The sequence below is a fragment of the Balaenoptera physalus genome (genome assembly GCF_965194825.1).
Source record: "Balaenoptera physalus genome assembly, chromosome: 17".
In the NCBI taxonomy this organism is placed as follows: domain Eukaryota; kingdom Metazoa; phylum Chordata; class Mammalia; order Artiodactyla; family Balaenopteridae; genus Balaenoptera; species Balaenoptera physalus.
The window spans coordinates 75,047,707-75,064,989 of record NC_138895.1 but is presented as its reverse complement, the minus strand read 5'-3'; the positions used below and the strand labels follow the sequence as shown (position 1 = coordinate 75,064,989).

General features: G+C 49.6%; 1 protein-coding gene and 1 long non-coding RNA gene across 10 annotated transcripts in view; one reads left to right on the top strand and one right to left on the bottom strand.

Annotated features, from left to right (window-relative positions):
* Positions 1-6,313, top strand: part of ASAP1 (ArfGAP with SH3 domain, ankyrin repeat and PH domain 1) — a 352,675-nt gene extending 346,362 nt beyond the window's left edge. For all 9 annotated transcript variants that reach the window (XM_082434069.1, XM_082434072.1, XM_082434067.1 and 6 more), the window contains 2 exons: positions 1,364-1,486; positions 3,564-6,313. In XM_082434069.1, coding sequence (XP_082290195.1) covers positions 1,364-1,486; positions 3,564-3,638 — 198 coding nt within the window. In that variant the 3' untranslated portion in view covers positions 3,639-6,313. The remainder of the gene's footprint in view (positions 1-1,363; positions 1,487-3,563) is intronic.
* LOC309647128 overlaps positions 1-17,283 on the bottom strand; it is a 467,593-nt gene that overhangs the window by 118,324 nt on the left and 331,986 nt on the right. The window lies entirely within an intron of this gene.

Below are 17,283 nucleotides of genomic sequence, written 5' to 3'. Positions count from 1 at the left end.
ACAGAATTTGGTTTGAAGTCTCCCATTCCATCACTGTGCTGAAATGCTTTCTGCTCTATGATATAGCCATTTTACTTTAATGTAAACATGCTTTTCACCCCCGCTGCCCGCCCCAAAATGTTTTTTTGGAAAAACGGAGCTCTGGGAAGATGCACGTGTGCTGTCTGTCCTGCCCGTGGCCGCACCCTCACAGGGTCACGAGCACCTGGGTTAAGGAGCACAGTTAGTGGGGGACTGAAAGCCTCTACTCACATCTTACTATAAAAAACCAACGTTGCGATTAAAGTGTGTCCCTTCGGTACTAAAGGAAAAGTGAGACGAGTGAAGTCCATCCTGCCCTGGGTGGGAGACCACACACACGTTCGTCAGCGGGCGCTTGCTCTCCTCCAGGGCACCACGCACGGCCTGGACGTGCGCGTAATTCCAGTTTGTGCTGCTGCACGCTTTACTGTTCATCTCATGTAGCCCTCCCTGTCACAAGTGGCCACACACAGCTTGCTCACGGAGTCAGAGCTGAGAAGACTTAAGATCTCTACTGGCCACAGCTCCGCCGGCCTCTCAGACCCCACCAGCTCCAGCACAGCCTGGGGAGAGGGCTGCACAAGCCAGCGGGTCGTCAGGGTGACTGACCGAGGGAGAAACCAGCAGACAGAGAGAGGAAAAGCGCTTGACCCAAAACTTTGAGAGACACAGCTTGCTTTTTTTCTTCCTAGTTATTTAATAAGCTGGGCACCAGAAACATCCTTTAGAAGGTCATTTCCCTATTTCCATCTTCCTGTTTGCAAAGAACTGGAAATCCAACAAATAAAAGCCCGAGTCAAAATGGGTCAGAAGCTAAAACGTTTTGGGGAACTGCCTGGCGTCCTCCCCGCCCCAGGCTGCCCTGCCCTGCCCTGTTTAACCAGCGTGTGCTGACTCAGTGCTTTGCACGAGGGGCTGAGAAATGTGTTTATGCCGCACGTTCCGTGTGCAGAAGCTGCACGTCCTGCTTTACAGCATGTTTCCCCAAACCATTTTTAGACTCTGCTGTCATCTCTGCAAGCCGCCGTGGGGTGGGGAAGGGCAGAGCGCTTTGCAGTTCTGGGTGAAGCTGGATTTTGGTCCCTGCCCATGATGTTTGCTGTCCGATGGAAGTCATCGGTGCTGCCTGCTCGCTCACACTGGGCTCTGCCCTGCTGCTCGGGGCGGAGGGGCTGTCGTGTCTGGAGGGCACCCAAGCCTCGGGGCACCTGCCCACAAGCCTCCCCCCTTTCACCGAGGAGAAACTGAGGCTTAGGGAGGTTAACTCACTCGCCCAAGGTCAGTGTGTCTTTCTTTCCCTTCGGTCTGTCCTGTGAGCTAAAACCCTGTTTCTTTCTTGAAGGGGAAAAGTAAGGTGAGGCGAGTGAAGACCATCTATGACTGCCAGGCAGACAATGACGACGAGCTGACCTTCCTGGAGGGCGAGGTGATCGTGGTCACCGGGGAGGAGGACCAGGAGTGGTGGGTACGTACCAGTCGTGAGGACAAGAGTGCCACGGGGCCTGCCAGGCCCGCCTCTTAACCGGCGGCCAGAGCTTTGAAACCGGGTCAGGAGAATTCACCTTCGCACATGCTTTAGCCTTATCACACCACAACCTGTAAGCTCTAGATGTTTTCTGGTTTTCCAGCCAAGCTCTGCTCAGGCCCTGCCCTTCACCACCGTGCGTCCTCCTTCCCGAGTTCCATCCTTCATCCCGCCTGCCGTTCTCTTTCTGTCAAGTGGGGCATGATCCCTGCTTCACGTGACTTTAGAAGATTAAATGAGAATATCTAGGACAACTCCTTTTCCGTGAAAACCTGCTGCCCAGGTGTCAGGAAGGAAAGGCATCCCTGTCCTCCCGCCGTGGCCCTTGAAAGTGCCCCGGTTCTCGGTGGCTGCAGGGGCGGCTGACATGTCCACAGCTGTCTAGGTTGCGGCTGGAGGGAGCCTCCAGTAGGCCCTGCCAGGCAGAGGTGTAGCGGGCAGAAGCCTCCTATGCTTTTCCTAGTCGATCATTTCCCGACCCCAGCGTGGAAATTCTTGTTCCTTGGCAGCCTGAGCCCCTCCTGCCCAGAGGGTCCCGGTTCTGTCTGCCGAGAAAGGGACCTGTGGTTCACAGCTGAGCCAGCAGAGCCTGCTAATGCCCAGGAACTTGTGCACGTCCACACACACACATACACACACACACACATACACATGCACACACGTGCACTTTTGGCTTCCCCTCCTTTGGGCCCAGACAGTGACTTCAGATTCTTGGCCACAGCCGTGGGGATTTTGCTCGGACTGCAACAGTGGTTCAGCCAGGGGCAGTTTTGCCCTCCAGGCACATATGGCCACATCTGGAAACATTTTGATTATCAGGACCTGGGCAGGGTGGGTGCTTCCTGCTTCTGGGGTGTAGAAGCCAGGGCTTCTGCTAAGCATGCTACAGTGTTTGGAAAAGCTCCCACCCCAGGGAGCCATCTGGCCCCAATGTCGGGAGAACCGAGGCTGAGGAACCCTAGACTCTCTCGCTCTCTCTCTCTGACATGGGAGTCTGGCAGCTTAGACTCTTGAGAAGGAGATGGGCCCTAGAGGCCCAAGGTGACTCACTCTGAGGCCCTGGATGAAGCGTGTCCTTTCAGTAAGCCTCGGTTTCCTCCTCTGGAAAGTGGGCCATGAGTCTAAACTCACGTGCACGACACCAGTTAAGACCCCGTGAGATGGGTCGGCCAGGCCTTACTCCACTCTCCAGAAGGGAAGCTGGTGCACAGTGGCCCGGGTGACCGCCCAAGGCCACAGTCCCGGTAAACGAAGGCAGCAGCCCTGGGCTGACACATAGCTCCTGCTCCAGCCACCCTCTGTGCGGCAGGCACTTCATGCAGGCAAATGAGAGCGGGCCTGGCCACCCCACCCATCTCTCCCTGTAATTGTCATGTGAAGCCAGCGTGCGTGTCGATATTCTTTCTCCTCATAGGATTCTCTTTAATGCAGTTAATGCTGGTGTAACTGAAGTTATTAGGAACTTTTGTCAGGTAACCATGGCTTACAGGTTTAGGCAGCAGACGACAAAACGGCCATAAAACTTGCCCCCGTCCATCTCAAACTTTCACAGTGTCCTTCCCCCGCACAGCAGCCAGAAAGCAGGTTCTCGGTACACAGAGGCCCTTCCATATACATAATCGATAGTGTAATCTCTCAACAAGCTGAGAAATAGGGGGTTTTTAGCCCCGCTTTACAGACAGGAGGCTTAGCACGGTTTGCCTGAGGTCGCCCACAGGAAAGGTGGCCAGACAGCCTGGTTGAGCGCGTGGCTGAAGCTGCAGCCTGGGCGAGACTGTAGCAGGTCTCCCCCCTCTCTGGGCCGCTGTCCCTTTGTGTATAGAGTGAGGGGTCACAGGACTGTACCTCCCGGGGCTGTCTGCGGGTGCAGTGACCCACGTGAACGTGGTCCTCCCCCCGTGTGGTGCTTTCGTGTTGTGTCTCACCGTGGCCTGCATCCCGCCCAGGTCTGGGCCAACTCCGGGGGCTCTGACCCACCGGCCACCTCCAGCCTGACACCTCTCCTTTCTCCCTGCAGATCGGGCACATCGAAGGGCAGCCCGAGAGGAAGGGGGTCTTTCCGGTGTCCTTTGTCCACATCCTGTCTGACTAGCAAAAAGCAGAACCTTCAGACTGTCTGCACCTGTCATGCAAGACTGCTGCGTCCACGTGGCCCTGTGCTCACCGTGTATATAGCTGCTGTCACTGAGCGGGAGGCTCCCGGAGGGGCCGCCGCGGGAGGGGAACATAGCGTGTGTTGTAAATACCCTGTGGTCTCTGCCTTCGCCAGTATTAGGGTAGCCTTGGGACCCGGTGCGCCTTACTGGTTTGCCAAAGCCGTCCTTGACATCTAGCACTTACATCTCTCTCTATGCTGTTTTCCAAGCCAACAAACAAAAACAGGAATATAGGAACTGCTGGCTTTGCAAATAGAAGTGGTCTCCAGCAACCGTTGAAGGGCATAGAGTTGCCTCTCTGTTCCTGACAATACAGTATTCTCCATTGTGTTACTGAAAATGCACCATTAGCAAAGAGGTGGGTTCTGTTTTCCAGGTGAAACTTTCGGCTCCATGACAGACCAGCCTGTAGTTATCTGTGTACACAGTTTACAGCTACAAAAACCGACCTTGGTATTTATTACAGAAAAGTGCTCAGTTAAATGTAAGTGTTATTCCTTCAGCAAAATATTCACTGACCCATAACCTTGGGTGGCATTTTGCAGTGCCCAAAGCCTCGTGCAAGTTTAGACAAGTGGGTTTACACTGTCTTAAGAGGATGAGTACCCGCCCCTGAGATATTACCTCATTATGCAAAAATAACATATCCTTCATGACTATTTTCACAGAAGTTTAAGACATCTGATGAAGTTCAACTTTCAGGAACCAAGGACTGCCAGAAAATATTAGCCTCTACATTATGCATGCATTTAGAAGCTTACCTGAAATCTGCCTTTTATAAAGGAATAGTATGGATAAGTTGAACTGTACATTTTTTAAACTTGATTGCCATTAAAGGAGAGATTATAAGGTTGCAACAATTTTTGTTTCCAGTCATTCGGCTTTCTCAAGAGTATGCATTTACATATCACATTATAAATTAGCATCCTTCAAATGTGTTAACGCCCCCAGTGTGTCCATTTTAAAGTCTTTTCTGAGTTTTGTTCTTGACAAATTTAAACTTTCAAAAGATTATTCAAGAAGATGACAAATTCAAAAGTCAGTTCTGCACATCATTTATCCCCCCTGCAGAATCCAGGTGCTGAAACCATCCTTCTCTTTTTCCATTTTCTTTACTAAGCCCCAATCATAGATAAGTTTTCCAACCTCCAGCTCCGTTCAGTAGACACGTTACCTTCGAGTCAATTCATGACCACGTTCTTGAACGCTGCTGTGAATTGCACTGTGAAACACGCTCTTTCTGCCGGGACTCTCTGCCCCTCTCGGTTTTCTTCTCATCCCAGCTGTGTTCATCAGACCATTAAGAATATCGTGAGTTTTTCAGTCTTTTACGTCAGTCTGAATTTTGGGAAAGGATACAGTCATTTCACTCCACAGTCAGTGGGGCTGCTCTCTGATTCCGAGGCTCGTGTGTCGTTCTGGCGTTAAGTTCGCTTAAACTGCTGTGTTGGCAACAGCACAGAAAACTAATATTTTTAAGCAGATAATCTTGGCGATGAGTAAGAAATGTTCATTTCACAGAAGCACAACTCCCAACCAAACCCTTAGGGGAAGCCTTCTTTAATAGAGTCTAGAGTCAGTGCTCAGTGAATATTAATTTAGTTCTGCTTAAGTGATTACTATGAAAACTTTGAATAGCCACCTAATCAATAAACCTTGCATGACAAACCTGCAACACATCAGCTGTTATTGGAAAGTGATTTTAAGCAATTGCTTCCTCAGCGTCATGGCACACGTGAACCCCACACAGAACGAGACACCGGGAGCCGGCCGACGTGCTGGTGTACGTGGCTGACTGTTCACAGCCTCAGTGTTTAAGCCACATGGGTGTCAGGCCAGGAAGTCACTGTCTGAAGTTCTTTAGTGTCCCAGTTCATTCATTTATACTTCTTAAGTTGTATTGAAGCACCATTCATTTTTGTGGCCTACAGTATTTTCAACTGATCTCAAAATAAACTGGCTTTTTAAAAAAACACAAAAGGTAGATGTCTAAAATTACATGGAGTCAATGTCTATTTTTTTCCCCTTTTGGAGTGACTTTTACACAAATTCCTTTTTTTTTTTTAACACTTCGGGTTTTGTTTTGTTTCTTCTGGTTTTGTTTTTGTTTTCCATCAGGAATTTGAGTTCTCTCTAACCCAGCTTACTGTGGGACATAGGAAAACTAGGTATAAGTACCTTTGGCGACCTTGGTTGAGTTTGAATCTGGTATTGTTCTTAAACTCAGTGAGCCACTATCTGCAATTTTGTACATGATATAGAGTATTTTGAAGGTATGGAACCTATGGAAAAAAATAGCTAATTAGTTCTTTCTCCCCCCCTCAGAGGGGAAAGTTATGTTCTGCAAATAGTGTGTGTCTTATTTTACTGTTGAACAGCAATTGCTATTTATTTTTTTATTGCCTAGAACTTGCAACATGTTGTATAGGAATCCCATAGCGCCACGAGTTAAATTCCGAATTCCCATCTGGGTGTTATGCTCAAACATCAGTACACTCGTCATTTCACATGTATTTAATGTGACAGTTTTCAAGTACTGTATGTGTTAATTTCTACTTTTTTTAATATTTAAAATTGCTTTTAAATAAACATATTCTCAGTTGATCCCAAACATCTGACATCAGGCCATTTTGTGAGTTGTCCACTACTCTTCTGATTGGAGGAAATCAAAACTTCACTCGGCTGTGCTTTTGGGGGGGGGGGGTGTAGGTAACACAAGTCATTCAACTTCTACATTAAAGCTCACTTTGGTAAAGTAATGTGCTTCCCTCTCCTCGGCTTACGAACCATGGACCTCAATGTTTTGGTTTTCCCTCCCTCCCCACCTCCCCGCCCTGCCCAATTCCCACTCCCACCTCCAGGCACCCAGCCTGCAGTCATGAAGATTACATGTTGATGCACTAAAAGCTCTTGGATGGTACCCAGCACAGACCAAGCGCTGTGCATGCACTTCTGTCATGTTGCTGTCACCGCTGGTGCCACTGCACTGTAGCAGACCCAGGTCCAGGCACCGGGCCAGTGTTATCTCGCCCTCCCAGCATCACAGAGCTCGACAGGAGGCTCAGGAAGACCCATTACCGCGCAGCAGCCATGGGGGTCCGGGTGAGTGATTCTGGCTCCAAGGCCATCCTCAGAATTTCCACCACGTGGGAGATGGTCAGCATCATGACATTCTAGCCAGGGAAACGCAGCCGTGGAAAGCTGACCGAGACCACGGCGTTGAAGATTCCGAAGTGTTGGTCTCAGCATTTCTTTTGTCTCCTTTCGTGAAAGTTGGTAGATCTTAACACCTGTTCACACACCTCGGCAAGATAAACCCTACAGACCAACCTGTGGGGAAAACGGGGTTCGGCACGGAAGCCAGTGACTTCCCATCGGGATGTATCTGGGAGAGGTGACCATAATTACCTGGGTGTTTCAAGCCATAATTACCTGGATGGCAGCCAGCTTTCCATCTAACTACAGAATGCTTCAATGGTTGCATTGGTTATGTATTATTTTAAACCCGGAGCAGCCTCCCTTTGAGGTCAACACACTGGCCCCCCCATTGAAAGCATCCCTTCCAGTATGCTGTGAGCCCCCCATGGCCCGTCTCCCAGGAACGCTAGGAACAGGAGGGCACCCTGATCTCTCTCCCTAGGGTCTTTCAAGCCCTGGACGGTAGATGGGCCGCTGTTCCCTGTACGCGGAGTCGGTCCTCTAGGGGGCAGAAATCCTCCTTCGGCCCATCTTCAGATGAGGAGATGCACTCATAGGGCTGAAGTGGCTTGCCCAAGGTCACAGTGAGTCACGGCAGCAGGTGGAGCCCAAGGCTTTGTGGCCTCGTTACCAGCCTCCCTCCCCAGCCCTGCTTTTTGCTCCTCTCCCCGACCCTGTGCCCTCTGCCATATTTTTTAAGTCTTCCTCCCCCCAGAATGTGGTGTATGTGCGGCAGGGGTGAGGTGGGAGTGTTGATAATTATTGGGCAATTCAACCTACTCTCCTTTGCCCCCCATGTGTTCTCATCCATCCCAAATGGAAATCTTTCATTTCCCCGAATCTGCAGTATGTGGGTAATTTGAAGCCGGTGGGCTTCCTGGAGGAAGGGGGTCTGCGCCCATCCTGGGGGTCTGCATGACTGAGCAGGTGAAGGCAAAGAGCTTGGGCAAAGGCTGGTGGGACAGTGTGGCGTACCTCCAGCAGCCGGAGCAGGGACCAGTGGTGAAGGCACAGGCAGGGACCCCTCCCCAGCAGTCGTGCACCCCTTCTTCCCGGGGGGCCCCTCCCGCACGGTAACTGCTAACCTGCATCGCGGCCACAGCACCGGGCCCAGTGCCTTATCAGCACGACTGCGCTCGTCCCAGCCACACTATGAAGCGGAACGTTTATCTTACCCGTTTTACAGTTTAGGAGACTGATGCTTAGGTGAAGATGTAACTTGCCAAAAGTCAAGTCGCTTGTGAGGGGCGGGGGTGGACTTGAACCCAGAGGTCAGGGCCCGTGTGGCTCCCAGCCGTGACCTTGGGTTGCCTCTGCTGCTACTGACTGGGTCCGAGCCGGCCCACTCCAGCCTTGCAGGGCAGGTCAGCCCCAGGGAAGTATAAACCAGGAAGTGCAACGAAGTTTGCAGTCCAGAGAAGTGACGGCCTTTGCAGAAGGGGCCCCGGGTGAGTAGTTCTTGGACAGCTGCTCTGCAGAGGTCGGGCTAGCATCCGGTGTCCCGGTACGTGCAGCCTGTGACTGAGAAGAAAGCGGTGGTTGAGTGTGCGTGTCTTATCTGTCAGCACCGCAGCCCCGTGTGCAGGCACTGAAACGCTTAAGCTCCTGAAAACAGGAATTAGAGCTCAGATAAACACAGCTGTTTTGCAAAAATCTTACCACACAGCAAACCCTAGTCAGAGGCTCAGAAGGCCAAAATGTTGACCTTCTTAAAAACCACCAGGGGAGAAGCCCTGTTCGGCTTCACACATCTTCGGACAGGACTTAAACTTTCGCTTTATAGGTCCAAGCAGATCTGAGGACGAGAGATGGCACGCATGTCATCTGCATGCTGGCCTGAGAATCCAGCAGGGCCAGGTTTTGAGATTTGGGCCAGCGTCACCTGGGGTCCTCGGCATTAAAATCAGATTCCTGGGCCCTGAACCTGGAGTCTCAGGATAGGCCCAGGAATCTGCATTTAACCAGTATCCCCAGGTTGTCCCCATGTACCGCCAGCGGGCACGGGTCCCTCTCAGTATCCCAACAAGAACTGTAAACCTCACCTTCCCCAGATACCAGTGAGAAATCACACAGATCTCCTCAGTGTTTGACATGCAGTTGGTGACCTCCAAGTATTCCTTGTGCGAGTGAGCACATGAAACCTCCTTGCAAAATAAGTAAAAGCACGCCTGCTGTTGAAAATGGGGGTCGTGTTCGGTGGCAGGAACGTCGTCCCCAACCAAGGGTCAGAGGGAGCCTCTGGTCCAGGTTTGCTCTGCCCACTGCATATTGCTGACTCTCACCCAGTAAACAGGAGGCCTGACAATGGGCCTCTTTCTATGGTGCATTAAGCTGCGGAACAAAGATGCACAAGAATACGTTTGTCTGAATGCGCAAGCTTAGTTCCTGCTCAGCTGGAACCACTTAGAAAACCCAGACACCAGGACTCCCCTGGCCTGCGCCACCTCCGGAGAGCAGTCGACTGCTTCCCTATCTGGGTCCCCTTTTACGGCTCTGCCACGGTAAGAAAGCTCTAGCTCTAGCGCTGATGAGCCGCGAGTGCACCCAGGCTGTCCCGCTTTCCCTTCCAGACCAGTGCCGGTGGCCGGAGTCCACTCTCCCGCCTAAAGCCGAAGCTGAGTCTGGTCTGTGCCCAAGGAAGGGGTGCGGGTGGTGAGCAGTTCACACGGCAAGGGGAAGGGAAGGGAGTCTGGGTAGGCAGAGAATAGGAGCAGAGTCAAAGTGAAATTGGCTGAATGTCTACGACAGCTGGACACATGCATATGCCCCGTGACCCAAGGCTCCTGGATAGAAATTGTGCATGTGCTGGGCAAAAAAACATGCTAGAGTGTCCATAGCAGGACTGTTGATAACTGTAAATACCTGTAAACTACCCAAATGTCCATCCCAGTAGAATGGTGATATAAATAGGGGCATCTTCACACAATGTGTACAGCAATGAGAATGAACCAACCACACACAATAGGGATGAATGTCACAAATGATGTTGATTGAGGCAAGAAGCCACACTCAGGAGAATTCACCTTTGATTCTACATAATGTACAAAAATAGATCATATATGTGGTTACAAGTCACAATCACGGTTACCCGAAGGGGAACTTGGAAGGGAGGCTGGGGGAGGGACTTTGGGGTACAGATGCTATTCTTTCTTCTTCTGGGTGCTGGTTACACAGGTTTGGTTCAGTTTGTGAAAATTCCTTGAGCTGTTTGCTTCTGATATGTGCACTTTTCTGTGTGTGTGTTATGCTCAGTGCAATGCTGATAAATGTGTAACCAGCTCTCAAATATATATATATATTTTTTAAGGCCCTTATTTGTAGCATTTGCCAGTTCCCATAGTGTAAATATTTCACCATGGCTGATTCCATGCTACCAATATGATGTCGCTGAATGCCAAGTCGGGAAAAGAGGTATACAATCTGTTACAATCTGTTCTTGCAAGTGGGACTGAGCCAGCTCCAGCAGACCACTGGTTATACTTTAACAAAAGTGTTTTAAAAAGGAAAGTCTGCTAAAACGCAGAGGTGAAATTACGGCTAATGAGGATAAGCCCCTTCTGACCAGCTACCTGCTTGGCCCCATGTGACCAACACCCATCACCTACCCCCCACCTCCCTATACTCTTTCTAAAAAAATGTTATAACAGCCTTATTGCAATATAATCCATATACCATACAATTCACTCATCAAGTATACATTTCAGTGGTTTATAAATGGAATCCTAGATGGTCCTCTGTGACTGGCTTCTTCTACTCAGCATAACGTTTTCAAGGTTTATCCATGTTGCAGCATGTATCAGTATTTCTTTTTTTTTTTTTTTAAAGATTTATTTATTTTATTGATTGATTGATTGCTATGTTGGGTCTTCGTGTCTGTGCTAGGGCTTTCTCTAGTTGCGGCGAGCGGGGCCCACTCTTCATCGCGGTGCGCGGGCCTCTCAGTATCACGGCCTCTCTTGTTGCGGAGCACAGGCTCCAGATGCGCGGGCTCAGTAGTTGTGGCTCATGGGCCCAGTTGCTCCGCGGCATGTGGGATCTTCCCAGACCAGGGCTCAAACCCGTGTCCCCTGCATTAGCAGGCAGATTCTCTACCACTGCGCCACCAGGGAAGCCCAGTATTTCTTTTTATTGCCAAGTAATGTTCCACTGTACTGATATCCTTCATTTTGTTTATCCACTGCTGAGCAGTTGGGTTGTTCCCACTATTTTGACTATTATGAATAATGCTGCTATGAACGTTCGTGTGTAAGTTTTTGCCGGGACGGACATTTTCGTTTCTCTTGTACGTATACCTAGAAGTTGAACTGCTGGGTCAGAGGGTAACTCTGTAACCACCTGAGGAACTGCCAGACTGTTTTCCAAAGTAGCTGCACCATTTTGCATTCCCACCAGCAGTGTACGAGGGCTCCAATTTCTCCACATCCTTGACAACACTTGTTACGATCTGTCTTTTTTATTACGGCCAGCCAAGTGGGTGTGGAGTGGTATCTCACTGTGGTTTTGATTTGCGTTTCCTTGATGACATGATGTTGAGCATATTTTCATTTGCTCACTGGCCATGTGTACATCTTCTTTGGGGAAATGGCCGTTTAGAACCTTTGCCTATTTTAAGATTGGATCACGTGTCTTTTTGTTATTGAGTTGTAGGAATTCTTGATATATTCTAGATAAAGTCTCTTATCAGATGTGTGATTTGCAAAAATTTTCTCTCATTCTGTGTGTTATCTTTCCCTTCTACTCTTTTGAACCTGGATATTGTCCTCAAGAAGATGGAACGTTCAGGAATCACAAACTCCAAAGCCTTCAAAAGCCAGGCAAATCACCTAAATATGTGAGATGGCCTTGGGTTTTTCTCCAGTAATACCATTGTTCAGGCTAAACTAAGCGTCTCTGGGGCCTCTGGAAGCATAGATGTGGGCAGTGGATTCCCTGGCCCTGGGTTTGATGCTGCACGCCCCCCACCCCATAGCTGAGTGAATGTGGGCAAGTTAGCTGGCCCCTCTGAACCCTAAATTTTCTTTTTTTAAAAAATAAATTTATTTATTTATTTATTTTTGGCTGCGTTGGATCTTCGTTGCTGCATGCGGGCTTTCTCTAGCTGCGGCGAGCAGGGGCTACTCTTCGTTGCGGCGCGTGGGCCTCTCATTGCGGTGGCTTCTCTCGTTGCGGAGCACGGACTCTAGGCACGTGGGCTTCAGTAGTTGTGGCTTGTGGGCTCTAGAGCGCAGGCTCAGTAGTTGTGGTGCACAGGCTTAGTTGCTCCGCGGCATGTGGGATCTTCCCTGACCAGGGCTCGAACCCGTGTCCCCTGCATTGGCAGGTGGATTCTTAACCACTCTGCCAGCAGGGAAGTCCCCTAAATTTTCTTGTCCATGAAATGTGGGTACTACTGCTGCCTTCACAAATGGAGATGGACAGAGAACAACTTGGAACATTTTGGAGTAGGCCCTCCTGTATAATGGTTAACTCTGTGCACATTTTACTTTGATAAATTTTTTTACTATAATGTAAGACCTACATCTGGTCTGGCGTCTGTTAGGGCTCTGTCGGGGTAATCCCCTCCCCCACCCTGCTGTTTATGCCAAAGAGCCCTGCCCGGCTCCCTCCACCCTCCATCCCCTGAGCCTTCCTGATTGCTCAAAGCTGCTTTTAGACGCCTGAACCTGCTTGCTACCTCTTAGTGCAGTGGGTAGGGTGAAAGGGCTAAATATCACTACTTTTGCTTTTATTATTTTAAAATCAGGGACCAACAAATGTTTCTCAGCTTCCGGGGCCAGTAAGAACTTTACCAATAATTGAAACCAAAAGAAAGTGTGGTTTTGCTCTCCTTTCAAGAGGAAGTAGCCTTTTGACCCTACAGGGGTTTCTCAGTCCCCCCACGATAGCCACCACCCCAGCCCCTGCAGCAGAGCGCAGCTGGGCGTTTGCGCCCCTGGAGCCGGGGACCTGGCTGCTCTGACGAAGCCCGCAACCTGCGAGGTCGGCCTGCAGAGGGGCTGAGGGCAAGGAGCAGGGCCTCAGATCCCCGGGGGAGCAGATCTGGTGGTTCCGAAGAAGCTGGACTTCCTTTAACAGACAGGTGTACTCAGGGGTCACAGACACACCACTCAAGGTTGAGCTGTGAGTTTCAAAACAGAAATGAAACTCTAGAAGTGCCTCATCTCTGCCCCTCTGGCTCTTTAACGGTAAAGTCACTCCCTTCCATGAGTCAGGCTGGGAAGTGCTGATTTCATGGTAACGCATCACCTCTGCTTAGAGAACCCTCCCTGCCAGGCAGGATTCTTGCGGCCCCGACACACCCAGCCCTGCGCCCAGGATGCCTGGGGTCAGGAGGTCCTCGGGGAGCCAAGCCCAGAGCAGGAACCCGCTCTCCCCTTCCGGCTGCCAACCCGCCCGTTATGCTCCATCTGATCTCTGCGTCCGTCTGTCTTTCCCTCTACTTAAGCTGTGGGTCTCAAACTTGAGTGTTAAAAATGCAAACCCCGCACCCTAAGCTCCCTGATTCTGAGTCAGAGGGTCAGGCGGAGCAGGTGGGACCCAGGGTTTTGTACGTGTAGCAGATACGCCTGGGCGCTCTGATGTGGGTGGTCACAGACTGTCCTTTGAAAAATAACATTCACATGGTTCAACATTTTTTTTTTTTTTTAAACCAAAGCAACGTGTGGATCTTAAAGCCAAAAGAAGCGCTTTGTTGGGTGCTGGCCTGGCCTCTCCGCCTTCATCCTGTCTCACCGTCCTCAGCCCCTTCCAACCCTGGCCAGGGCCCTGCTCCTTCACAAGCACCCGTGGTCTCCTCCAGCCTATTCTAGGGCTCAGGCCACTGACCAGACATAAAGCTCCTAATAGGTACCATCTCTGCCCGCCTTTCACGCTCCCTGCAGCCGAGAGCCCATAGGGGGTCCTCAAACAACAACTTTAAGTAAGGGGGCCACTAAAACCCCGACCCCAATCCACCAAAGTTATCCTGAGAGAAGAAAGACGTCAGAACTACAGGAAGTGGTGTCTTTCCTCTGGCCTGGTAGAGGGTATTCAAACACAGCTTAGTCTCTCTGCTCTTGAAATGGAGTCCAGTTGGACTATCACAAGTAAAACCCTGCTTGTGGGGCTTCCCTGGTGGCGCAGTGGTTGATAATCCACCTGCCAATGCAGGTGACACGGGTTCGAGCCCTGGTCCGGGAAGATCCCACCTGCCGCGGAGCAACTAAGCCCGTGTGCCACAACTACTGAGCCTGCGCTCTAGAGCCTGCGAGCCACAACTACTGAGCCCGCGTGCCACAGCTACTGAAGCCCACACACCTAGAGCCCATGCTCTGCAACAAGAGAAGCCACTGCAATGAGAAGCCCGCGCAACGCAACGAAGAGTAGCCCCCGCTCGCTGCAACTAGAGAAAGCCTGCACGCAGCAACGAAGACCCAACGCAGCCAAAAAAAAAGAAACCCTGCTTGTACCTGCATCCAATTAGGAGGGGAGAAGGAGTGCAGAGGGGCAGCTCTGCAGGGCAACAGGGGCAGGAGAAGAACTGGAGCCCGCCCAATGGGGTCACCACCCCCAGGGCTGCTGAATTGAGGAGGGGGAGCCTGGGTTCTGTCCTTGCCTGGCTCCAGCCAACAGGAAAAGCTCGGGCAAGCCTTTTCCCCTCTACGCTTTAGTTTCATCACCTGGAAGATAGGGATTGCATAGGTTGGCCTATGGTTATGCCATCACATCTCCTTTTTCTGATTTTGACCCTCTCACCACCCTTTAGAATGAATTGTGATATCGGACCAACTCAGACAATCCAGGAGAGTCTCCCCGTCGCAAAATCCTTAACTTAATCACACCCGCAAAGTCCCTTTTGCCATGGAAGGTAATATATTCACAAGTCCCAGGGGTAAGGACATGGATGGGGCAGCGGGGGCGGGCTGCTTTATTCTATCTATCACAAAGAGCTCAAACAAGTCTCCCAAAGTCACAGCGCTGGAGAGTAGAGAGTCTGGGTTAGGTGACGCCCAGGTGGCTTTTGCTTCCTCAAACCTCTGCGACCCCATGCTGTTGATCCGTGAGCTCCACTTGTTCTCAACAGAGCGGCAGAAGCAGCAGCAGGACCCATCTTCCTAGACTCACACTCCATCCTCCTCCGAGAGCCCCCTGTCTTTCAGCAAGCATCTCCCGTGCACCTACTATGTGCCAGACCCCAGGGACACAGGATAATCAACACCAAACGCGCCTGTGTGGACACTCAGAGTCAAGTCAGCAAAACATATGTCCTCGGTACTTCAATAAAGCAGCTTTCAAGATGGGGGCAGTCTAAATTATAACAATCCTTTTGGCAATACATAAGAGGCCCCAAAAAATATTAATACACTGGCCAAAATTCCAACTCTTGAGAATTTTTCCTAAGAAAAATAAAAGACTTATACTATGCGGTTATTTAAAAAATTCACATGGCTGGTTAATTATGGTACATCCACCCAATAAAATAATATGTAGCCACAAAAAACAGAGCTACAGAACATGCAAACATACTTAATATATGGTGTTTCAGGGTACAATCTAACAACCACCAACAGGGGACTGATTTACAAAGGTAAAGTGCTTCCTGACAATGGAATGCTAACGGCTGTCAAAAAGAAGAAATTGGAAATTCTCCACATGTCAAAAGAGAAAGATCTCCATTACATGCATGGTTTATATGTGGAAAAATTCTGGAAGGATTTGAGTTCCATAGTTCTGAGGTCAGAACTATACTTGGCAGTTTCTTATACTGTGATATATATTTTTTTATCTATTATTATATATAGTAAGCTGGGGGTGACAAATCGTAGCATAACCTCTTTGGAAAGTGGATAGTAATATTTAATAAATCCGAAGTTACGCATATCTACCTACTACTCAGCTACTCCACCCCAGGTGCAAAGAGATTCTTTCCTACATGTGCACAAGGGGGCATGGAAAAGAACATCCGTGCAAAAGCACTGTTTAAAAGAGCAAAATATTGGAATAATGCAGATGTCATCCCCAGAAAAATGAACAAAGCAACCGTGTTAAGTTTATCCAGTAGAATACTACCCGACGTTGATTAATTCTTGGAATGAATTAGCCAAATTTTTCAGGTATGTACTAGGTACAGTTCTTATACCTAAAAAATGATCCTGGCTCTCATGGGGCTCCCACTCAACTGGGGAAAAGTAGGGAAGAGAAAGTGGGAGAGACACAAAGACTCCACAGTTTTTCACATGGTAGTAATGAGTGCTGTGAATCACGGAATGAGTAGACATGGGCTACATGTAGCAACATGAATAAACAGTGTGGAGTAGAAAAGAAAGTTGCCGGGAGTGTTCATACGAAATGAAACCATCTATATGAAGTTAAAAAAAAATCTACAAAATTCTACGTGTTGCTTACGGATATATGGGGATGATTAACCCCAAACTCAGGGTAGTGGTTGTCTCAGGGAGGGGGCAGCGGGGGAGCCACAGGCATGGATGCTGGCATAGGGCTGCCGCTCCCCCATCGCCCCCTCCCAAAGAACAGGAAAGAAGCAAAGAAGGAAGGGGAAGATCTGATGCAAACGTGGCAAAATGTCAAGACACGACAGAGTACGCAGAGCAGGTGGACCTGGAAGGAAGATTGTGACGTGCAGGGTTGGGAGCTGGGGGCGAGGAAAGGGCTTTCCCGGAGAGAAGAGCCTTGGGCATAGACAGGTGCTCTTTCTATCACGGAGCTGAAACTCTTTCATAACTTTAAAGAGATGAAAGACCAAGTTGCTTTTCTTTCCTGGGCCTGAGCTGTAGTCAGGACGGCGTCCTCCCTGCCCTTGTCCACACCATGCTCAGCCTCATCTTGGGTCTGTTTATTCATTTTTGCCTCTTGTGGTCCCTCCCGCTCTGGCCTTTTCAGCCAGCAGTCGGTGAGAAAGTACACAGGATTCACCCATAAAGCATGGCTGTCCAACCTCGCGTGCAAATGCCAGCAGCCCTGGGGCTGGGGAAGGTCTTCTGTGTTCTGAGTTCTTCCAGGAAATCTTTACAGAGCACCTGCTGGGTGCTGGGCCCTGCTCTGTGCTCAGGATACCACAGGGAAAAGGATAGACGAGATCCCCATTTTCCTGAAGCTTCCATTCAGTGGGAGGAAACAGAAAATAAATAAGTGGAATAAATAATACCTGATAATAAGTGTCCTGGAGAATATGAAACAAGATAATCTGATAGTGACGAGTGTCGCTTGGTCATCCCAGGGTAATTTAGAACCTTCTCTTTTTCCCACAACAAGGTTTAAAATGAACTTTTGTCAATCCAAAAAAAAAAAGGTTTTAGGTTTACGATTCTATTTCACTGAAAGAAGAGGGAATTCAGGTTGAAACAGTGTCATTTTCCCAACTGTTAATTTTGGAAAGAATCATTT